The sequence below is a fragment of the Centruroides sculpturatus genome, unplaced genomic scaffold (genome assembly GCF_000671375.1).
Source record: "Centruroides sculpturatus isolate CEXI.00-Female unplaced genomic scaffold, Cexi_2.0 scaffold81, whole genome shotgun sequence".
In the NCBI taxonomy this organism is placed as follows: domain Eukaryota; kingdom Metazoa; phylum Arthropoda; class Arachnida; order Scorpiones; family Buthidae; genus Centruroides; species Centruroides sculpturatus.
Genome location: NW_019384371.1, coordinates 647,501 through 666,286, shown reverse-complemented (window position 1 = coordinate 666,286; position 18,786 = coordinate 647,501). Strand labels below are relative to the sequence as shown.

The 18,786-nt window shown below is 29.7% G+C and overlaps 1 protein-coding gene across 1 annotated transcript in view; it reads left to right on the top strand.

The window, feature by feature from the left end:
* LOC111614939 (membrane-associated progesterone receptor component 1-like) overlaps positions 1-18,305 on the top strand; it is a 40,066-nt gene extending 21,761 nt beyond the window's left edge. Inside the window, exons 2-3 of the mRNA XM_023356315.1 lie at positions 7,934-8,083; positions 17,097-18,305. Coding sequence (XP_023212083.1) covers positions 7,934-8,083; positions 17,097-17,251 — 305 coding nt within the window. The 3' untranslated portion in view covers positions 17,252-18,305. The remainder of the gene's footprint in view (positions 1-7,933; positions 8,084-17,096) is intronic.
* The last annotated feature ends 481 nt before the right edge of the window (positions 18,306-18,786 follow it).

Below are 18,786 nucleotides of genomic sequence, written 5' to 3'. Positions count from 1 at the left end.
AAAAAATCCATTATTAGTGTAGTATATTATTATATCCCATGTAATTAGTATATTAGTATATCGCTATTAACCTATTTTGCGTTGAATTTTCATCGATGTTAAGCCTAACAAAAATTTTTTAAAATAATAATCGTCGCTATTGTATCGTTAAAAATTAGAAAATTAAGCCTCGTTTAAATATTGACTCCCTTTCATGGTCGAATGAGTGTTGCCAGCTAAAACACGTAAAAATAATATTAAAGTAGCCGAGACATAGCCAAATATTGTAGCGCCACATCACTAGCGGACATTTGAAATTTACCGACTAGGACGGTCGGTTAACCGAGGGGTCGGTTGATCGGGGGGCGGATAATCGAGGTTCTACTGTGTCTGATAAATTAAACATATTAATTAATAATAAATACTTCTGATCCCTATTTTAATGATTACTGATTTAATTAAACCAAAATCCACATATATACAAGTTTTAGAAACTTGATAAATGTGTTATGAAACAAAAAATATATATATATATAATGATGGTAAAGAAATAATTTCATGTTTTGTTGCCTGGCAAATGATGCAACTTGAATGGGATAAAACTTGTAAGTTTGTATATTGTAGGGATAGATGTCTTGGAAATAGGATGTTAGTTTCATTTTCTTATTTATTATTATTGCTAAAACAGTTGATTGCACTTGTTTCTTTATTGCATTTTTGTTTAGTATTGTTCTACTCAATAAAATCATTCTATTAAGTTAAAATATATAACTCAATAAAAATGTTGGATATTTCTTTTTTAAAGTAAGCCCTAGGTTGCATGCTAGAAGAAATCATTAGCATGCTACATTTGGTATAAGTATCAAGAGTTCCCCACTTATTCTAGGCAATATTTCATCTAATGTAGATATTTGAAAATAGTTTTGATTGCCTTATTAAGTTCTGTAGACTTGTTATCTACCCATTTACTTTTTATTATTGTAAAAAAATATATCCATTCTTTGTGTTCCTCTATTGGTGCAATGATATTTAAAGCTTCTATTTTAATTCATTCTTAAATTTTTCTATCAGTGCACTGGAATTTTATTAGTTGAACTTGGTGGGTTTTATCAATTTGTATTTTATAAATGTATGGCAAACATCCAATACTTATGAATATATTTAAATTCCTTAAATAATTTTTGAATTGACTGATGTTTTTAATTCAATATTTTCAACTGGTTTAATTAATCCAAGAGTTAAAGAACTTTTGAAACCAATCATAATATTTTCTTTTTCTGCTATGAATTCAGTTCCTTATTTTCTTTCTTTAAATCACAGCTTAGTTTCCTATTTCCTGCTAAGCAGTTGTATAAATCAATGAGCATTACATTACATTGTACTCTTGTGTCTCCTTATAATTTATTAATTTATTCTCATTTATAGGGTAATGATCCAATCTTTGTCTCCTTTTTTGTTTTCTATATTGTAGATAATAAATGTTTAAATACTGTTGATCATAATCATCATTATTGTTCTTTTTTACATTTTGAAAAATGATTTTCTTTTACAGTTAGTTAAATGCACTTAGTTAAACACTTAATTAAATGCAGGGCATTTGAATTTTGATCACTTTTGGCTCCTAAAATTATTTGATGTGAATTTTTTTAAACATCTTTATTTCCTTGATATAAATCCCTTCAGTTTTTTTCATAATGATTCTTAGTTTTAACTTTAATTCTTTTTACTATAATTTAAATTAAATTTGTTGCTAAAGTCAAGACCATTTAAAATATGAGCTATAACTTTTCAACTATATGAGATAAAAAGAAAATTCAAAAAGCATATTATACAGAATTTATTGCTTTTTAATGAATTGGGTTTTCAAAACAACTGTCTTTACTTACAATAATAGTTTTTAACTGATTTTTGAAATATTTAATAACAGTAATAAAGGTCTTCTTGGAATCACTATTATTTCTTTTTTTATTGTGTCTATCAACTCTTTAATAGTTGTAAGAGAATTGTGATATACTCTATCTTTAAAATAAACCCATGTGATTTCTTTTTATGGTGCTATAAGGCAGCCACGTCACACTACCACCAGCATATTTTTCAAAATCTAATCCAATTACACACTTCTCAAATATGCTGTAAAGGCTTTTGAACACCTTGCTTTGTGTGATGTGGCCTTGCCCCATCTTGTATAAACCAGAAGCTCATCAATTTTTATGCTCAACAAGCATTTTGAGATAAAACTTCTTTTACAATAAGTCAACATTTGCAGCAAAAGTAATGTTCTTTTTGAAGAAGAATGGTCCAGTAACTTTGCTAGCACACCAATTAGAGAATTAGAATTTTGATGATAATTCTTTACAATAAACACATTGTTCTAAAGTGTACGCCACTATTTTGAAAATGACCGTTAACATTATTCAATCATCATTGACATTAAAAATGTAAATGTTGTATTATATACAGTCAACCCCCCCTATAACACTGTTGATTATTCTGTTTTATATGAATTCCATGTTTTACGAGTCACTTAGATTTTACAAATACGTGAGCTGTTCACAGCCTGGCATGCGTATTTGTAAAATCTAAGTGACTCGTACAACATGGAATTCATATAAAACAGAATAATCAACAGTGTTGTAGGGGGTTGACTGTAGTACTTTTGAATTTTATTTCTTTCTCATTCAGTTGAAAAGTTGTTAAAGTTTAAAGTTTTGCATGATTAAAAATCACCTTGCACATTCTTTTTCTAATAAAAAAACAGTAAGAAATCATAATTATTTACAAAATTCATATAATTTTTATTTAAACAGTTTTTAGTTATTTTTGGGACATAAAAAAATTAATATATTTGTTATCACAACTTTATTTGGGCTGTAATTTTCAAAAATTGTAAATGTATAAATTCCCACTGGCATCCATCTGTCTGTCTATTTTTCCCTAATCTCAAACAGAGTGAGATAGATGAAAGTCGAGATCCGATTTGGAAATGTTTAGCAGCAGGAATCCAGATTAACTGTATAAAAACCTCCAGTTTGGACTGGAAGTTACATTATTTCAGTTCAAAAGTTTGCTCCTAAATGAGTTAAATAGATGATTGGTATGACTCTATTGTTAACAGGAAAAATGTGATGTACAGGGGCAAGACACTACTAAACTTGAGAGCATTGTGGCATAAAATTGCAGCCTAGCATTGTGACAATGTCACAATAAATAATAGCTCATTACATTGATTATTATTTGAAGCATGCAGTGCCATAATATTCTAAATGCCAAAAAAGAAACTATTCAGGAGAGGTAAAAAACATTTTTTCTAATGAATGAATTCATTTCAATTTTACAATAAAATGGTAAAAACTCACTGGGTTATAAATTCTCTGGAATATCAAAATTATGTAAATATAAGCCACAATGTTTTGTGCCAAAAGTCACATGATTTGCACTCTGGTACTTTAAATGTTATATTTTTACATAAATTCATCTTCAAAATACAGCCACTTAAACTGCCAATATCGCCACAATATTTTTTTTGTCAGAAAACATTGCATTTAGAATTCAGTTTTTCAATAAAATGTATTTAGAAAAAATGGTATTTACAACGTTATGGTATTGCACGCTTCATTTATGACTTTTCAAAAATTATGCTTTATCTGAGATTTTCGTAATATACAGCATTTGAGGTATCCATAATCAGATAGACTATTTTAGTGGTAGATGATCACATACTAAGAGCTTTTATGACAATTATTGATAGATATTTGGAATGGTTTTCATTATTAATTTTGTGTCTGTTTACATTTTTTATATGAGATATTTTTAAATGTCCATTAAATCAAGAACAGACAGTATTTTCCAGCTGGAAAATTCTATACTAGTATCCTTTCTGCCACATATTTTTAAACTATGCTCAACAAAGACATACATGCTGTCATTGGTTGGTTTTTTGTTGATGATTTTACAGAAATTAAAACTGAAATGGATTGTTTTAGCATTGTTTATTTTATAATGGAAGTATGAATTATAAAAATTGTAAAGTATCTTATGAAGTGTTAAAAATGAACAGGAAAAACACAAATTTTCTTAGGAAATTTTTTGGAGTTTAGTGGACACTTTGATTATCAATGAACATTGTAATATGAGAAATCAATTAAAGTTTCAACAAAAACTATATTTTATTGCTAGTATAAAATTTTAATATAGTACTGGACCAAATATCTGGCAAGCATGGGAATTGATCCAGATTTCTGGATTTTCTTAGTTTTCCAGGCACAGGCTGAAATAAAAATAAACCATGAAAACAAAAACTAAACTGTTTTTAATACACTATGTAAAGTTTGATCTTTTTGTGAAAACCAAATCCTTTGCCAAATTTACTTCAGGATTCTTGGAAGGGATACCTGACTCTGTGCAAAACAAATGGAAAAAATACTATATAAACATGAATAATAATAAAAATGGAAAAGATTAATGGAGACTTCATTCATAATCCATCTTCTATATTTAAGTGCAATCTTTAGCCATGTCCATACAGTGAATAAAAACAGTAAATTTACTCCTCTTATTTTAGATGTGGTAAGTTTGCACCAGGCCCGCCGTAAGCGGGCATGCAAGGCGTGCACNATTTATTAGAAAGTGGTAGAAATATTTATTTTAGTGATTAATAAAATGAAATCAATTATAATTATAATATAAAATCCAACAGGGCACTTCAGGCATTCAATGGTATTGGCATGAATTTTGAGTGAGCTTTTCTTAAGAAGAAGGATTATTCAGTGATGATTTTGTGGCAATTTCAAGCATATTTACTGATAGTAATATGGATTTTACTTATTATGGCTGGAATTGAACAAAATCCATGTCCTTTATCGCATTCTACTTTGAAGAGAAGGCAGCCTCCATTAACCAGAAGTAGTAAGGCCTACTAAGGTGTCTAAATCAGCCAATGTGAAAACTATGCTCTGTAAACAATCTGTGACTTCTATGGATATGGAGAGGAGTGAAAAAGTATATGAAGAATAAAGGGAAAATAATTTTGAATTTACATTAGTAGATTGTCGTGAGTTGATGGAGAAGGATGACAGCTCAATGACTTGTCAACTTACAACAGTTGACAAAACTAATTCAACTATAACTGAACAAATTTTGAAGGTTAAAACAGAAATTAGTTTGATACATCAGGACATTAATGATTTTAAGACTAAACTTGGTTCATTGGAACTAGTGTTTCTCATTTCCTGGTCTTTTGCTTGTCCCGGGATTCCGAGAAAAAAGTGAATTGTTTCCCGGGATATAATTAATTATTTTTAAGATAGAAATCTGAAAATAGAATGATATATAGTGGTGAATCGATCAATGCGGGCCTCTGAAATAGTAAAAATTATTAGTAAACTGAGTGAAATGACTGATGTTGGCTGATTTAATTCCAGTCAGTTTTCTAAACTGAATACCAATTGAAGTGGCAGAATTTTTGCTGCTCAGCTTTAATTACATTTATGAACATGGCATTTCCCTGAAACATAGTGTTCTTCATATTTTCAGATGATATTTAAAAGGGATGAGAAGTCAAATTTCAGTAACTACAAACCCATTGCTATATTGTCAACATTAAGAAAAATTTTTACATCAGTTCTGGCAAATAGATTTGAGCAATGGACAACAGAGAATTTTTTGACATAAAAATCACAATTTGTTTGTTAAGAGAAGTGGAACAGAAGTTGCAACTTTTGTATTGCTATTGACTATTCAAATCCATCTTTCTAGAAAAAAAGCACAAAGTCTATGCAGCTTTTTTAGATCTGGAAAAGGTCTTCAATTTGATATCAATAGAAAAACTGTTCTAAACTAAAAATACATGGTGCAGATTAACTATTTATAAAAGCGATTAAATCTCTATCTGGTCACTATTTTTTACAATTAAAAGTGGTAAGAATACTTACCCCCTTTCAACATATGTGGTTGGCTCTTNATTACTTAAGACAATTGACATGCACATTAGAAACCAAAAATTTTTTGTTCACTCTTTCGTCCCTCTGGGTACTAAGAGGGGCTTTTTCCAGGCCCATTCTGGTTTAGCTAAGTCCACAATGAGATGGCCAAACCTGATAAATTTTTGTTTATTTTTAAAACAGTCAAACAAGATAAGAGAAAGTGAAATAACTGCAAAAATTTGGCTTTTGCTATTTGATGTTGTGACTGTTGCTTTCTTTTGTAAAGTTTGCTTAATACAAACATTGTTAAAGTACCAAGTTTTAAGTCCCTTTAACTTTGTATTGATGGAGTTTGACTATAATATAGTAAATGCATTTACATACACTATATACTATACAATATATATAGTATATAGTGTGTGTAAATGCAGTTACTTGATGTAGACAGACATTTTTTATAAACTGTGTGTAAAAATAAATGTTCAAAAATATTGTATTTTTAATAATAAAACATGACTAAATTACAGGATATTGCAATATGTATTAGTATTAATAATAATAATCAGAAATATCGAATTGTTTTTGTGAAAAAAATAGTATTTATGTGTTTATCATTATATGATTAATTGTTTATTATTTCTTATTTTAATGTATTGTATACATTAGTTAGAATTTTTCACTAATTTTTATACAATAATGCTTTTATAATCTTCCAAACGATCGCCTGAATAACGGGCTATAATATGGCTACTTAAAATGATTAGAACCAAAGCAATTTGTCTTAAGAGGTAAGCTTTTATAATCATTTCATAAATTTAATTTTCAGAAAATATCAAAGTTCAGATTATTATTGTTATTAAGGATGTAGGGTGCATAAGGGTGCTTTTGATGCTGTAATATCCCTTGATGCCAAAGCAATCAATTTTGTTACTTTAAAATAAAAATAAGTATAATAATGCATATTATATGATTTTAATTAGATAAGATTAGGCAACTAAAATAATTCTAAGGTAATTAAGTGACATTCTTCAAAAAATGCCTATAATATACATATAGTATCAATATAATATACATACAATATAGGGCATGTGCCTTGATCCCTCCAAATCTGACTTGAGCGGCACCCATATTCTCAAAATCCTGGATATGTTGGTGATTATTATTATTATTATTGCTGTTGGCAAATTATGTCCTACTTGATTGATTTTGGTGCCTAGTACTATATCAGACCACGATCAAGGCATATAGCTACAAAAAAGCTATGCCTTTGACCATGGTACAGATTATTATTTATAATTATATTCAGTATAATACATTGTTCAATTGTTTAATATACCAATAATTACTATATTTTTCTGTATAGAACTAACTTTTCAGATAAACATCTTTTATAATATAAATTTTAGCTTTTAACTTTTATTTTGTGGGTTATAGAAATTATAACTTATTTGATGTTAGAAAATTATTTGGTGAAATTCTGTTAATCCAGCATTGTCAGGACTGATTTGGTGCCAGTTGATCAAATATGCCACCTTATTGGACTGCTTCCTTCCCTTGGCATAGAAGTCATTCTACAAATTGTAAACTTATCATCCTCTCTCCTCCCCTCTCTCTTTTTTTAAGTCACCTTCCCTTTTCATATGTGTGGCAATCCCTCATTGTTTCAACAGCTATCGGATCATTTAGCCTGATGATGTCCATTCAATACGGGCAAAAATATTAGCTCTATTCTTCCTTTTTTCTGCTGGATATTTTGTTTTGGTGACTTTTTTATCAAGTTTATCCAGTTGTGAATGGTGGTGTGAATTTTAATTTTTTAGTTGCAGTTTAACTGGCATGCCAGTAACCCCAGGATTTCTGGCTTAATGCACCAATAACCCACTGTGACATGCTCAGCATGCTGGCTTATTGGATTTGTCGGCATACTGGATGCCAAGTTAATGGAATTTCACTATATATCAAAAAGTATAAAGCTTAAAATATCAAATTTATTTTATTTTAAAATTATTCTAATTATTCTGTATATTAATTAGGTGGTCCATATGAAGCTTTTGCTGGTCATGACGCTTCTCGTGGTCTTGCTCTATTTTCTATAGACACAATCAAAGATGAATATGATGATCTTTCAGACCTAAATACAATGGAAATGGAAAGTGTGAGAGAATGGGAAATGCAGTTTACAGGTATCTAAAACAATTTTAGATAATAGCTTAGAAGTAATAAACAACTGTTTCACTAAAAAATTAGAAAGAGTGATTTTTTGGGCAGTTAAAATTTTATAGTTGAACAAATGTTTTTGATCATCCAAACAGCCATCTTTAGGTTCTAAAGATTGGACTAATGTGAAATTTAATTTCTAGATTACATAACATTGCAAATTGCAAATATTAGTATATAAAATTTTAACTGCTGAAAGGTTGCTTGTTCATAATTTATATAATTCCATGTTTCATTTATATGTTCCATGGCATTTCTATATATATTAGAGAGGTTGCGGCCAACATTTTCAATGTGAAAACGTGTACATCGGACATTCAGCATCACCTTCCTGTAAGCCTACAAATTTGACAATGGCATTTGGAACGTCGAGCATGATTCCACTGACGTTCCAAATGCCATTGTCAAATTTCTAGGCTTACAGGAAGGCAGTGCTGAACGTCCGACGTACACGTTTTCACATTGAAAACATCAGCTGCAACTTCTCTATTAGCTTAATTTTTTTTGTATTACTTTTTGATATTATACAATGTGCTATCTGGTTTGATATTATACAAGGTTCTGCACTCATCAGTTATATGGACTGATGAATGCAGATAGCTACAGTTATGAATGTGATATCCTGTAGTGCATAGTCACTTTACTATTACTATACAAGACCACTTGCAGTGCATAGCAGTAAAGTTCAGAAGTTTTATCTTGAAAACAATGCACAATACAGAAAAAGTCAATTACAGAGTTGTAGAGCATGACCAGTTTAAATATAAACATCTAATAACCTGATTTTTAGTTTAATGCCAAATGAGTGTCAGATTATATTGGATTAGTGAGTAACTAGTGTGATTATATCTAAATTAATAATTCTGGAAGCAAAGTTTGGACAGGTCTGGGTAGTGTAACTGGCAATGTGTCTGCATGGGAAGTGGGAGTTGCAGGTTCAAATCCTTGCTTCAGGCTGATTCTTTTCTTTCAGAACCTTCTAAATTAATTATTAAATGTTTATTTAATTATGATAATTAAATTTATCAAAAGGCCTACCTCTAGGCCAAATTACTTAATAATTTGTAGCACTATTGTAGCCATTTAACTGCACAACACTGGGATGTATATAAAACGTACTACTCACCAACTAATTAATCGGTGTGAATAACAGTTAAGTGACAAACATTTTCATTATCCCTTCTGGGCACTTCTTCAGGTCTCCTTAATTCAAAACAGGCTGGCCATTGACATTCAAATATAAATTGAGTGGTATGGATTTTGAATATGGTATGCACATGTGTTCTCCGTACGATGTTTAAAAAAGATCAAATATTAGGTTGAGTTGGAATGCAGAGAACTGTTGGTGAGTCATACTTTTATTATTATAACCAGATGTAATCTGGGAAATCATATGACCAATTTAGTACAAAAGGTCAAACTGCATACATGAATAACATGAATAGAAAATGTGAATGCTAATCCAATTCAATGCTACATCACTAATTGCATTACAAAGCAGAAAATTGTGAGAAATAGCAAAAGAGTAGAAAATACACATTTATATCAGAAACAAGTCTTTTCATTGCTCATTGTAATAATTTGCCATCCAATATGCTGTTTTACTTTTCATGCTTTGGCACCTTTTTGATCAAGACAACATTCACGTACAAGTGCTGTCATCAAGGGGCACCAAAAGACACAATTAATTAAGTGCCTGATTTGAATTATGAAATGACAAAAACTTGGAATGAAATGTTATGCTGAAAAGGTAAAACTGCAAGCTCCAATGCTTCATGTATTAACACTGACATTATGTATTTATGTGGATTTAAAGTATTGCATGATCAAATTTGTGTGAAGTTGCTCTGGTGGTGATCTTGTTCAATGAGGAATAAACTTATACAGACTAGTATATAACAGCATTGCCAGACGTTCATATCATCCAAACTGAAAGGGTTTTTGATAGTGATCAAAAAATAGAAATTTGTGATTTTTTGCACTAAATCAACACAAAAAAAAAAAAAACTTTTTTTAATATCCCAGTATGAACAAATTTAAACAAAATGAACATTTTCAACCATAAATTCAAATTTATACTGGCCATTAACCTGATGATGACCAAGTTTATGGTCGAAAACGTTTGTTTTGTTTAAATTTGTTCATACTGGGATATTAAAAAAAGATTTTTTTGTGTTGATCTGTCTTCCCAGGAGTTGTGCGAGAGGTTGTTTTTTGCACTAATTTGTAAGCATGCAAAAAATAGGGCTTGCATGTGGGTGAACAATACTCTACTGGTAACATTGAATGTCCTCAGAAATGAAATTGCTTTTTTTCTTGCTTGCAATATCCAAAGTGGCAAGTTTGGTATTAATTATTTTTTACAGAAATGTTTTCTGTGTCCTGAAATGTCACTACACCAAATTTGATTGCATTTGGATGCTAGATATCTCTCTAGACAGTGTTGATTAGGAGTACCTTAATTAATCATCTAGTTTACAAGAAAAATAAAACTACCAGTTTAAAGTACACAGAAATACTTCTAAGTACAGTGCATGTACGAGGGGTGTTCAAAAAGTATCGGACCTTTATTTTTCCCAATGAATGATGAAATTTAAACCAATGATGCACGGGAGGTCTGTTTTGGTGGAGTTGTGGGGGGGACAGTCATGCACAGTCCTGAATTTTTTCCCTCCTGCAGGAAGCATCAGTTGCTGGCAGTCGGCCTATGAGTGAGGACACGTAACGAGCTCTTGTCGGATTCCACTAAGTTGAAAAATGACTGAACAACATGAGCAGCGATATTGCATCAAATTTTGCCAAAAGCTTGGCAATACCCAAGCGGAAACCATTCGCAAGATTCAGCAGGCTTTCGGGAGCGATCCTTGAGGCCAAAAAAAGCATGGCAGGTCTGCAGCAATGTCAAGGTCATGTTGACAGGTTTTTTCGACTCCCGTGGGGTGGTGTATCCTGAGTACGCACCACAAGGCCAAACCATCGCAAAGGAGTACTAACAGGAGGTTCTTCATCATCTTTGTGATGCTGTGCAATGCAAACAACCAGATCTGTGGTCATCCAAAACTTGGCAGCTCCATCATGATAATGCACCCACCCATTCTGCGCATCTGATTTGGACTTTCGTCGCCAAACACAACATTCCTGTGGTTCGTCACGCTCCATACTCTCCTGACATGGCTCAATGTGACTTTTGGCTATTTTCCAAGCAGAAAATGCCGCTAAAAGGAACCCGATTTTAGTCAAGAGAAGACATCGTGCGGAATGCGACGGACCGGCTGATGGCCATTCCTAAAGATGCGTTCCAGCAGTGTTTCCAGCAATGGCAGGAGTGCTGGGAGAAGTGTATACATTACCAAGGAGACTACTTTGAAGGGGATTAGGGTTTTGTACCTCAAAATCAATAAATGTATTTTTGCCGACCAAAGGTCCGATACTTTTTAAACACCCCTTGTATTTATTTATTGAAGATAAACTTTACTTTAGATATTGTTACAAAAAAAACTGAAGAAATGTCATTATAACAGTACATTGAATTCTGCAAATAGTGTTGAACTTAATACTCGGTATCATTTGATATTTGGGTATATTCAACCATACTCAGTATTTGGCCAAATAATCTCATTTTTCATGTTCTGATGTGATAAGCCCTTCCCATTTAGCCTTGTTGTTAATCTATTAGTTTTAATCTCATTTTAGTTTGAGAAGAGAATTAAAGAGTTTCTAATTATAGATATCCCCTGTATAACACTATAATTAGGTTCAGAAAAAGTGCTGTGTTATACAAAACAAAGGACTACTACAAAACATAGGATTAGGTTCCAAAAGTTAGCAAAAATAAACTATTCTTTTTCATAATTAAGAGAAATATGTTTATTAAAGCAATCAATATTTAATTAACAATCATAATCAAAAGTATTGTATGTTAATACAGTAAACTCCTGATTATCCGGGCTAATGGTGGGGAGAGGTGGCATGGATAATCTGAACTATAATTATTTATTTCTAAAATACAACATGTAGATTCACCTTTTCCAAATTTTTCAATTAACGTTAGTTTTTGTTTTATAGTAAGTACGACTTTCTTTTGATTATTAGGCATTTTAAGGGTACTTATCCGAAAATTTAAAAAATATATCTTATTTTATGTAATTTTATACTGAAAGTATTTGTGGGAGAGTTATTTGAAAAAAATACAGTGGAACCTCGGTATACGACCTTAATCCGTTCCTGGTGTTTGGACTTATACCGAATAGGACGTATAACAAATCAACCTTTTCCATAAAAAGTAATGTAAAAATGATTAATCCGTTCTCATGTAAAAAAAAAATGGCTAGCTTTAAACACCTCGCTTTCCTCGCTAGTTTCTGCTTGATTTTTCATGCAATCAGCATGTATCCTTTTAACTTTCTCGCAAATAATTTCTTCCGATACGCTGTCGCCGCACACTGTTTTTCAGTTATCCAAAGCAAAAGCAATTTCTCGACATGATCTGATGTCTTCGATCTTTGTTTAGAAATTGATTTAACCCCTTTCACAACGTTAGCAAATTGAATAATGTCTTTATTTTTCACGATTGTCGATATCGTCGTTCTCGGAATATGGAATACAACAGTTAAATCTCGAACATGCGTGCCACCTTCATATTTCTCAACAATCTCTTTTTTCAGTTCCATTGTGATTCTAGTCATTTTTTATTATTTTTCTGTTGCCCTTTTGCAATTCATGATTAATAAAAAAAATAAAATGTTACTTACAAATTCAAATCTGAAGAAATTTAACAAAGTTATAAACCGTAGCACCGCAAACATCTAGTCTGGTGTAGTACACTGATAGTGCTACAGTACTTGTTCATAGATGGCGCGTATAATTGAATTAATTAAGTCATATACCGAACAAATTTTGTTTCGTCCAAACAGGACGTATTCCGAATTGGACGTATTCTAAAGCAGATGTATACCGAGGTTCCACTGTATTATGTATAATATGTATTATACATACGTACTGTACTTATAATCAAATCCTAAATTGTAATACGTATTATAACATGCAACTAAACGAAACTTTGTATAAATGTACTCACTATCGTTTTCTCCTCTGAAAAGAAACGTCCAGCACAAAAGATGCGGCCTAACTAAAACCAGTCCAGCTGACTTCAGATACCCCCACCATCTGCTTCAAACATCTAAATACAAACATGTGCACACTTATAGGAAGTGTAAACATGAAAACGAGCAACTATTTAAAAAATACATACACATATAATTATTTTTTTAAATTAAATTCATGCACAGATAATCGGGAGTTTACTGTATTAATTTTTTTCTTCACTGCTAAACATCATTAAACAAAGATGTTTTCTTTTTGGCAAAGTATCAGTAACATCTTGATTTTTCTCTACTTTTTTTCATAAAATCTGATATAGTCATTTACTTGCATTTGCCTAAGAGATCTTTTAAAAATGTAATTATTTTATGTAGTAACTTTTAATCTATAAAAACAAAACACAACAACAGAGTTTGGGAGAGCACTATCACCAACAAAAGCAATATCTGGTTTATAGGAAAGCTAAAGTAGGAAGCTAGGACAAGAGAAAAGATTGTATAATCTGTTCTGATTAAAGAAACCAGAAAAAGGCACAAAACAACAGTGAAAATTTCAATATTCTAAAATCCATGGGAAGATATGAGACAATACACATACTTACTTGAATAAAAATATATCAATTGAGTGTTTGCACTTGAAAATTTGTAACATTTTGTACAGGGATGTCTCCAATCTCAAACTGTGTTGTAGGAATGCCATATTGTGCAAAGGCTACCTGTAATTGGGAAAACTTTTTTTAGAGGAATCAAACATTTTCATTTATCTTGAAAGAGTTTTTTTTTTAAATTATCTATTGTGCATTGATTATGTAGTGATGATGTAATCTAATAATTTTTTTATATATCATTTCAGAGGCCTAAATAAAGAAAATACATGCTAAACTTGTTAAAACATGTTACTTTAAGGTTGCTCTAAACTTAATAATTTTTTTAACTAATTCTTTTGTTGGTGATTAGCTTTAACAATGTATTTTTATAACTTTTTTCTTCTATTTTTTCATTATCATCATTCTTCATAAGTTTATAAATTTAATTGTTAATGAAGGAAAAAGTTTTCTTTCATTGGAGGAATAATAAATAATAATCAATTATTCATTTATACTAGTATTACTATGCATAATTTTTAATTATATAATTATTACTTTAATTTCTTCCTTCCTTTTTCTTGTTATAGTCCTATCACACAAACTTTAAGGTTTTTTTAATACATTTTTAGTCATGTAGTTTTCATAAAATAAAATATATATTTAACATTTCTGATATTATTATCTCTCTAAAAAGTAATTTTCTATTGTTAGTTGTCCTGTTTACACAATACTATCTTATCTCAAGTTAAAATAAGTCTGTTATCTATCATCGATAATTTAGTTTCTAATGAATATATTTAGATAAGATTTTTTTAATACTGAAAATATTTCTGCATTTGCTAAAAATGATACAGAAATTTTCTTATGTTACTACTAATAGTAATTTCATTTTGTTTGTCAGATAATTTTTTATAATTTATAACTAAATTTATTTATTAGAAAGTGGTAGAAATATTTATTTTAGTGATTAATAAAATGAAATCAATTATAATTATAATATAAAATCCAACAGGGCACTTCAGGCATTCAATGGTATTGGCATGAATTTTGAGTGAGCTTTTCTTAAGAAGAAGGATTATTCAGTGATGATTTTGTGGCAATTTCAAGCATATTTACTGATAGTAATATGGATTTTACTTATTATGGCTGGAATTGAACAAAATCCATGTCCTTTATCGCATTCTACTTTGAAGAGAAGGCAGCCTCCATTAACCAGAAGTAGTAAGGCCTACTAAGGTGTCTAAATCAGCCAATGTGAAAACTATGCTCTGTAAACAATCTGTGACTTCTATGGATATGGAGAGGAGTGAAAAAGTATATGAAGAATAAAGGGAAAATAATTTTGAATTTACATTAGTAGATTGTCGTGAGTTGATGGAGAAGGATGACAGCTCAATGACTTGTCAACTTACAACAGTTGACAAAACTAATTCAACTATAACTGAACAAATTTTGAAGGTTAAAACAGAAATTAGTTTGATACATCAGGACATTAATGATTTTAAGACTAAACTTGGTTCATTGGAACTAGTGTTTCTCATTTCCTGGTCTTTTGCTTGTCCCGGGATTCCGAGAAAAAAGTGAATTGTTTCCCGGGATATAATTAATTATTTTTAAGATAGAAATCTGAAAATAGAATGATATATAGTGGTGAATCGATCAATGCGGGCCTCTGAAATAGTAAAAATTATTAGTAAACTGAGTGAAATGACTGATGTTGGCTGATTTAATTCCAGTCAGTTTTCTAAACTGAATACCAATTGAAGTGGCAGAATTTTTGCTGCTCAGCTTTAATTACATTTATGAACATGGCATTTCCCTGAAACATAGTGTTCTTCATATTTTCAGATGATATTTAAAAGGGATGAGAAGTCAAATTTCAGTAACTACAAACCCATTGCTATATTGTCAACATTAAGAAAAATTTTTACATCAGTTCTGGCAAATAGATTTGAGCAATGGACAACAGAGAATTTTTTGACATAAAAATCACAATTTGTTTGTTAAGAGAAGTGGAACAGAAGTTGCAACGTTTGTATTGCTATTGACTATTCAAATCCATCTTTCTAGAAAAAAAGCACAAAGTCTATGCAGCTTTTTTAGATCTGGAAAAGGTCTTCAATTTGATATCAATAGAAAAACTGTTCTAAACTAAAAATACATGGTGCAGATTAACTATTTATAAAAGCGATTAAATCTCTATCTGGTCACTATTTTTTACAATTAAAAGTGGTAAGAATACTTACCCCCTTTCAACATATGTGGTTGGCTCTTGCAAGATGATCCATTATCATCTTATTTATTTAACTTCATGATCCATGACATTGATAAGCAGTTTAATTAGGAGGATGGAATTTCAGTGAGAAATCAGTTAGTCCATTTAATTCAATATGCCTGTGATATGGTGTTAATTTCGGCAACCAAAATTGGTTTACAAAGAAAACTAAATCAGATACAGGAATATTTTTTCTAGTTGGAAATGAAGATTAATCCAAATAAAACATATATTCTTATATGTCAAAAAGGAGGAAGAATAGCTAATCAGGATTATGGTTTTTATCTGTTAAATGATAAATTAAAGGTAGTTGATGAAATTTCATACATAGGAATTCAGTTTACTGCAATATTATCATTTGGAAAACTTTTCCAACAAGTACAAAATAAAGCAGCTGAAGCAGGATAAAGATAAACTGTTAGAGGATCATAGCAGCAAAATAGAAAATAAGCCTCAAGTTTACACTTATTGATTTAACACTATGTATACAAGTATTATGGAAAATTTCCAACATCATGGGAGACTGTATTTTATCTCAGTTCAACTTCTGATTGTAGAGATTTAATTTAATGTTTTTCCTTGTAGCTGGATAAATTCCAAAATATGCTAATAAATTTGAATTTGAATGTAAAATCCAACAAAATAAGGCATTAAAAAGTAGTGATGCATTCTTGATATACAGAAACATTTCCAATGTAAAAAAGTGTAAACCAGAATAAGTTAAATATGTTTATGTATTTCATTTAACTTTGATCATACATCATTTGTTTCACTTTGATAATTAATTGATCTTTCATTTATATTATGGAATAAATATCAAATTAAATTAATATTTTATAAGATCTGTTAGAAGTATAATATATTAAAAATGATTGATACAAATGCAAATAATTTTCTTGTAGGAATTATATATTCAACCATATTATACATTTTAAAGAAAGTCTTTGCATTTGTATCTCAAATTTTATTATATCCAATGATTTAATAATGTATTTACTCTAATTTTTTTTAAATTCAGATAAATATACACTAATTGGTCGACTTTTAAAACCTGGAGAAGAACCAACAGATTATTCAGAAGATGATGAGGCTAGTCAAGATCAGAATCAGAGGGGGGTGGAAGAAAACACAGAACAAGTTGATGAAACAAAGGAAAATAAAAAAGAAATTTAAAAATTTTTTTAAATGACTGAAAAATACCCTGCCTCTGTCCAATAATGATAATATAGAAGGTGAAATGGATATTTTGATGGCATTTTTTTAAGAGACCAAAATTCTGTTATATAGTAAAATATTGACCCAAATTAATTTTTTAAGTTTTGTGAAGTTAAAATTTAAACATTCTGTTTTTGTATAATTCAATATATTAATTTCCTTACTTGACAGAGACACCAACAGATACAAATTTTTCTAATTTTTACTATCAATTTTGCTACAGTGCCTGTCAAAATTAAAATAAAATTTCAAAACTATGATTTCCTACATATTGAAGGATATTTCAAAGTTTTCTCTGAAAATTTTTTACAAGCATATGTTTATTTTATGTTTAATTACTGTGATTTTTGTATAATTTCATATTATGTTGTGCTCTTTCTGAGACTTGTATTCATCTTTATATATGAAATTTTCTATAATTCTCTATTATAATACAATATGCTAATTTTTTACAATGGGTTAAGGGTATTGTAAATAATTTACTTCTGCATTATATAAAAAAAGGTATATTCTGGAATTTATTGTCACTTTGAGAAATTTCATGTATTTGAGCAATTTCTTTCTCATATTTTTCTATGGTGCTAAAATTTAACTGAGACTTTTTAACCTGAAATTGGTATATATATATATTAAATTGTTAAGATGTAATTATAGTATTTTCAAATAATTAAATTGTTTTGCAGCTAAAGTTTTGGGGAATATTAAAAATTTAAAAGTACAAACACAAAACTGCATAGAATTACATTTCCAGTTATATTTTGTTATTTATGTATGTTTCCAGTATAATTTTTGCAATCAAATTTGTTATGCATTGAATATTTTGCATCTGTATGTGGAAATATTTTACTAGTAGTATTTTTTTTTTAATAGATCTTTTGAAATGTTGTCCTTACACTTTATTGAGATAAAAAAAATAAATAGTCCTTTGGATTATTTTTGCAATATTTTTATATTTATTCTGATTATAGTAGTAATATCTTTAAAATATTTTAATCATTCACATTTAATTTGTATTTATAGTTGATTGACTTTTTAAAATATGACATCATTTATAATATAAATTAATTAATCTGATAAAACTCTAAAGAAAGTAAGAAGAATAATCAGAAAAATTACTCTTAAAATTTTTTAATTAAAACAAAATTATGCAAATCTTTTTGATTCTAACCAATTAGGATAATCCAAAAAAATTTCAAATTATCAAAAATTGAATTGTCCATTTGAAAATAAACTAGTTTCTACTGTTTGGAATTTTTCCAAGTTCTTAGGCAGTACCAGTTTTCTCTTAAATTTCTTTTCCACTAATGTTTTGAACTAAAATACTCATATATATTCCATGCTTAGACAGATAAAAACATAACTAATCAATCCATTATCTATAATTTTCAAATTTCATTAAAAATATGAAATTGTAACAGTTTTGTTCTTTCTCCAGAATGCATTTATAGAATGTGCTCTTCAAGAAATTGTACACATTCTATAAACCAGTAAAC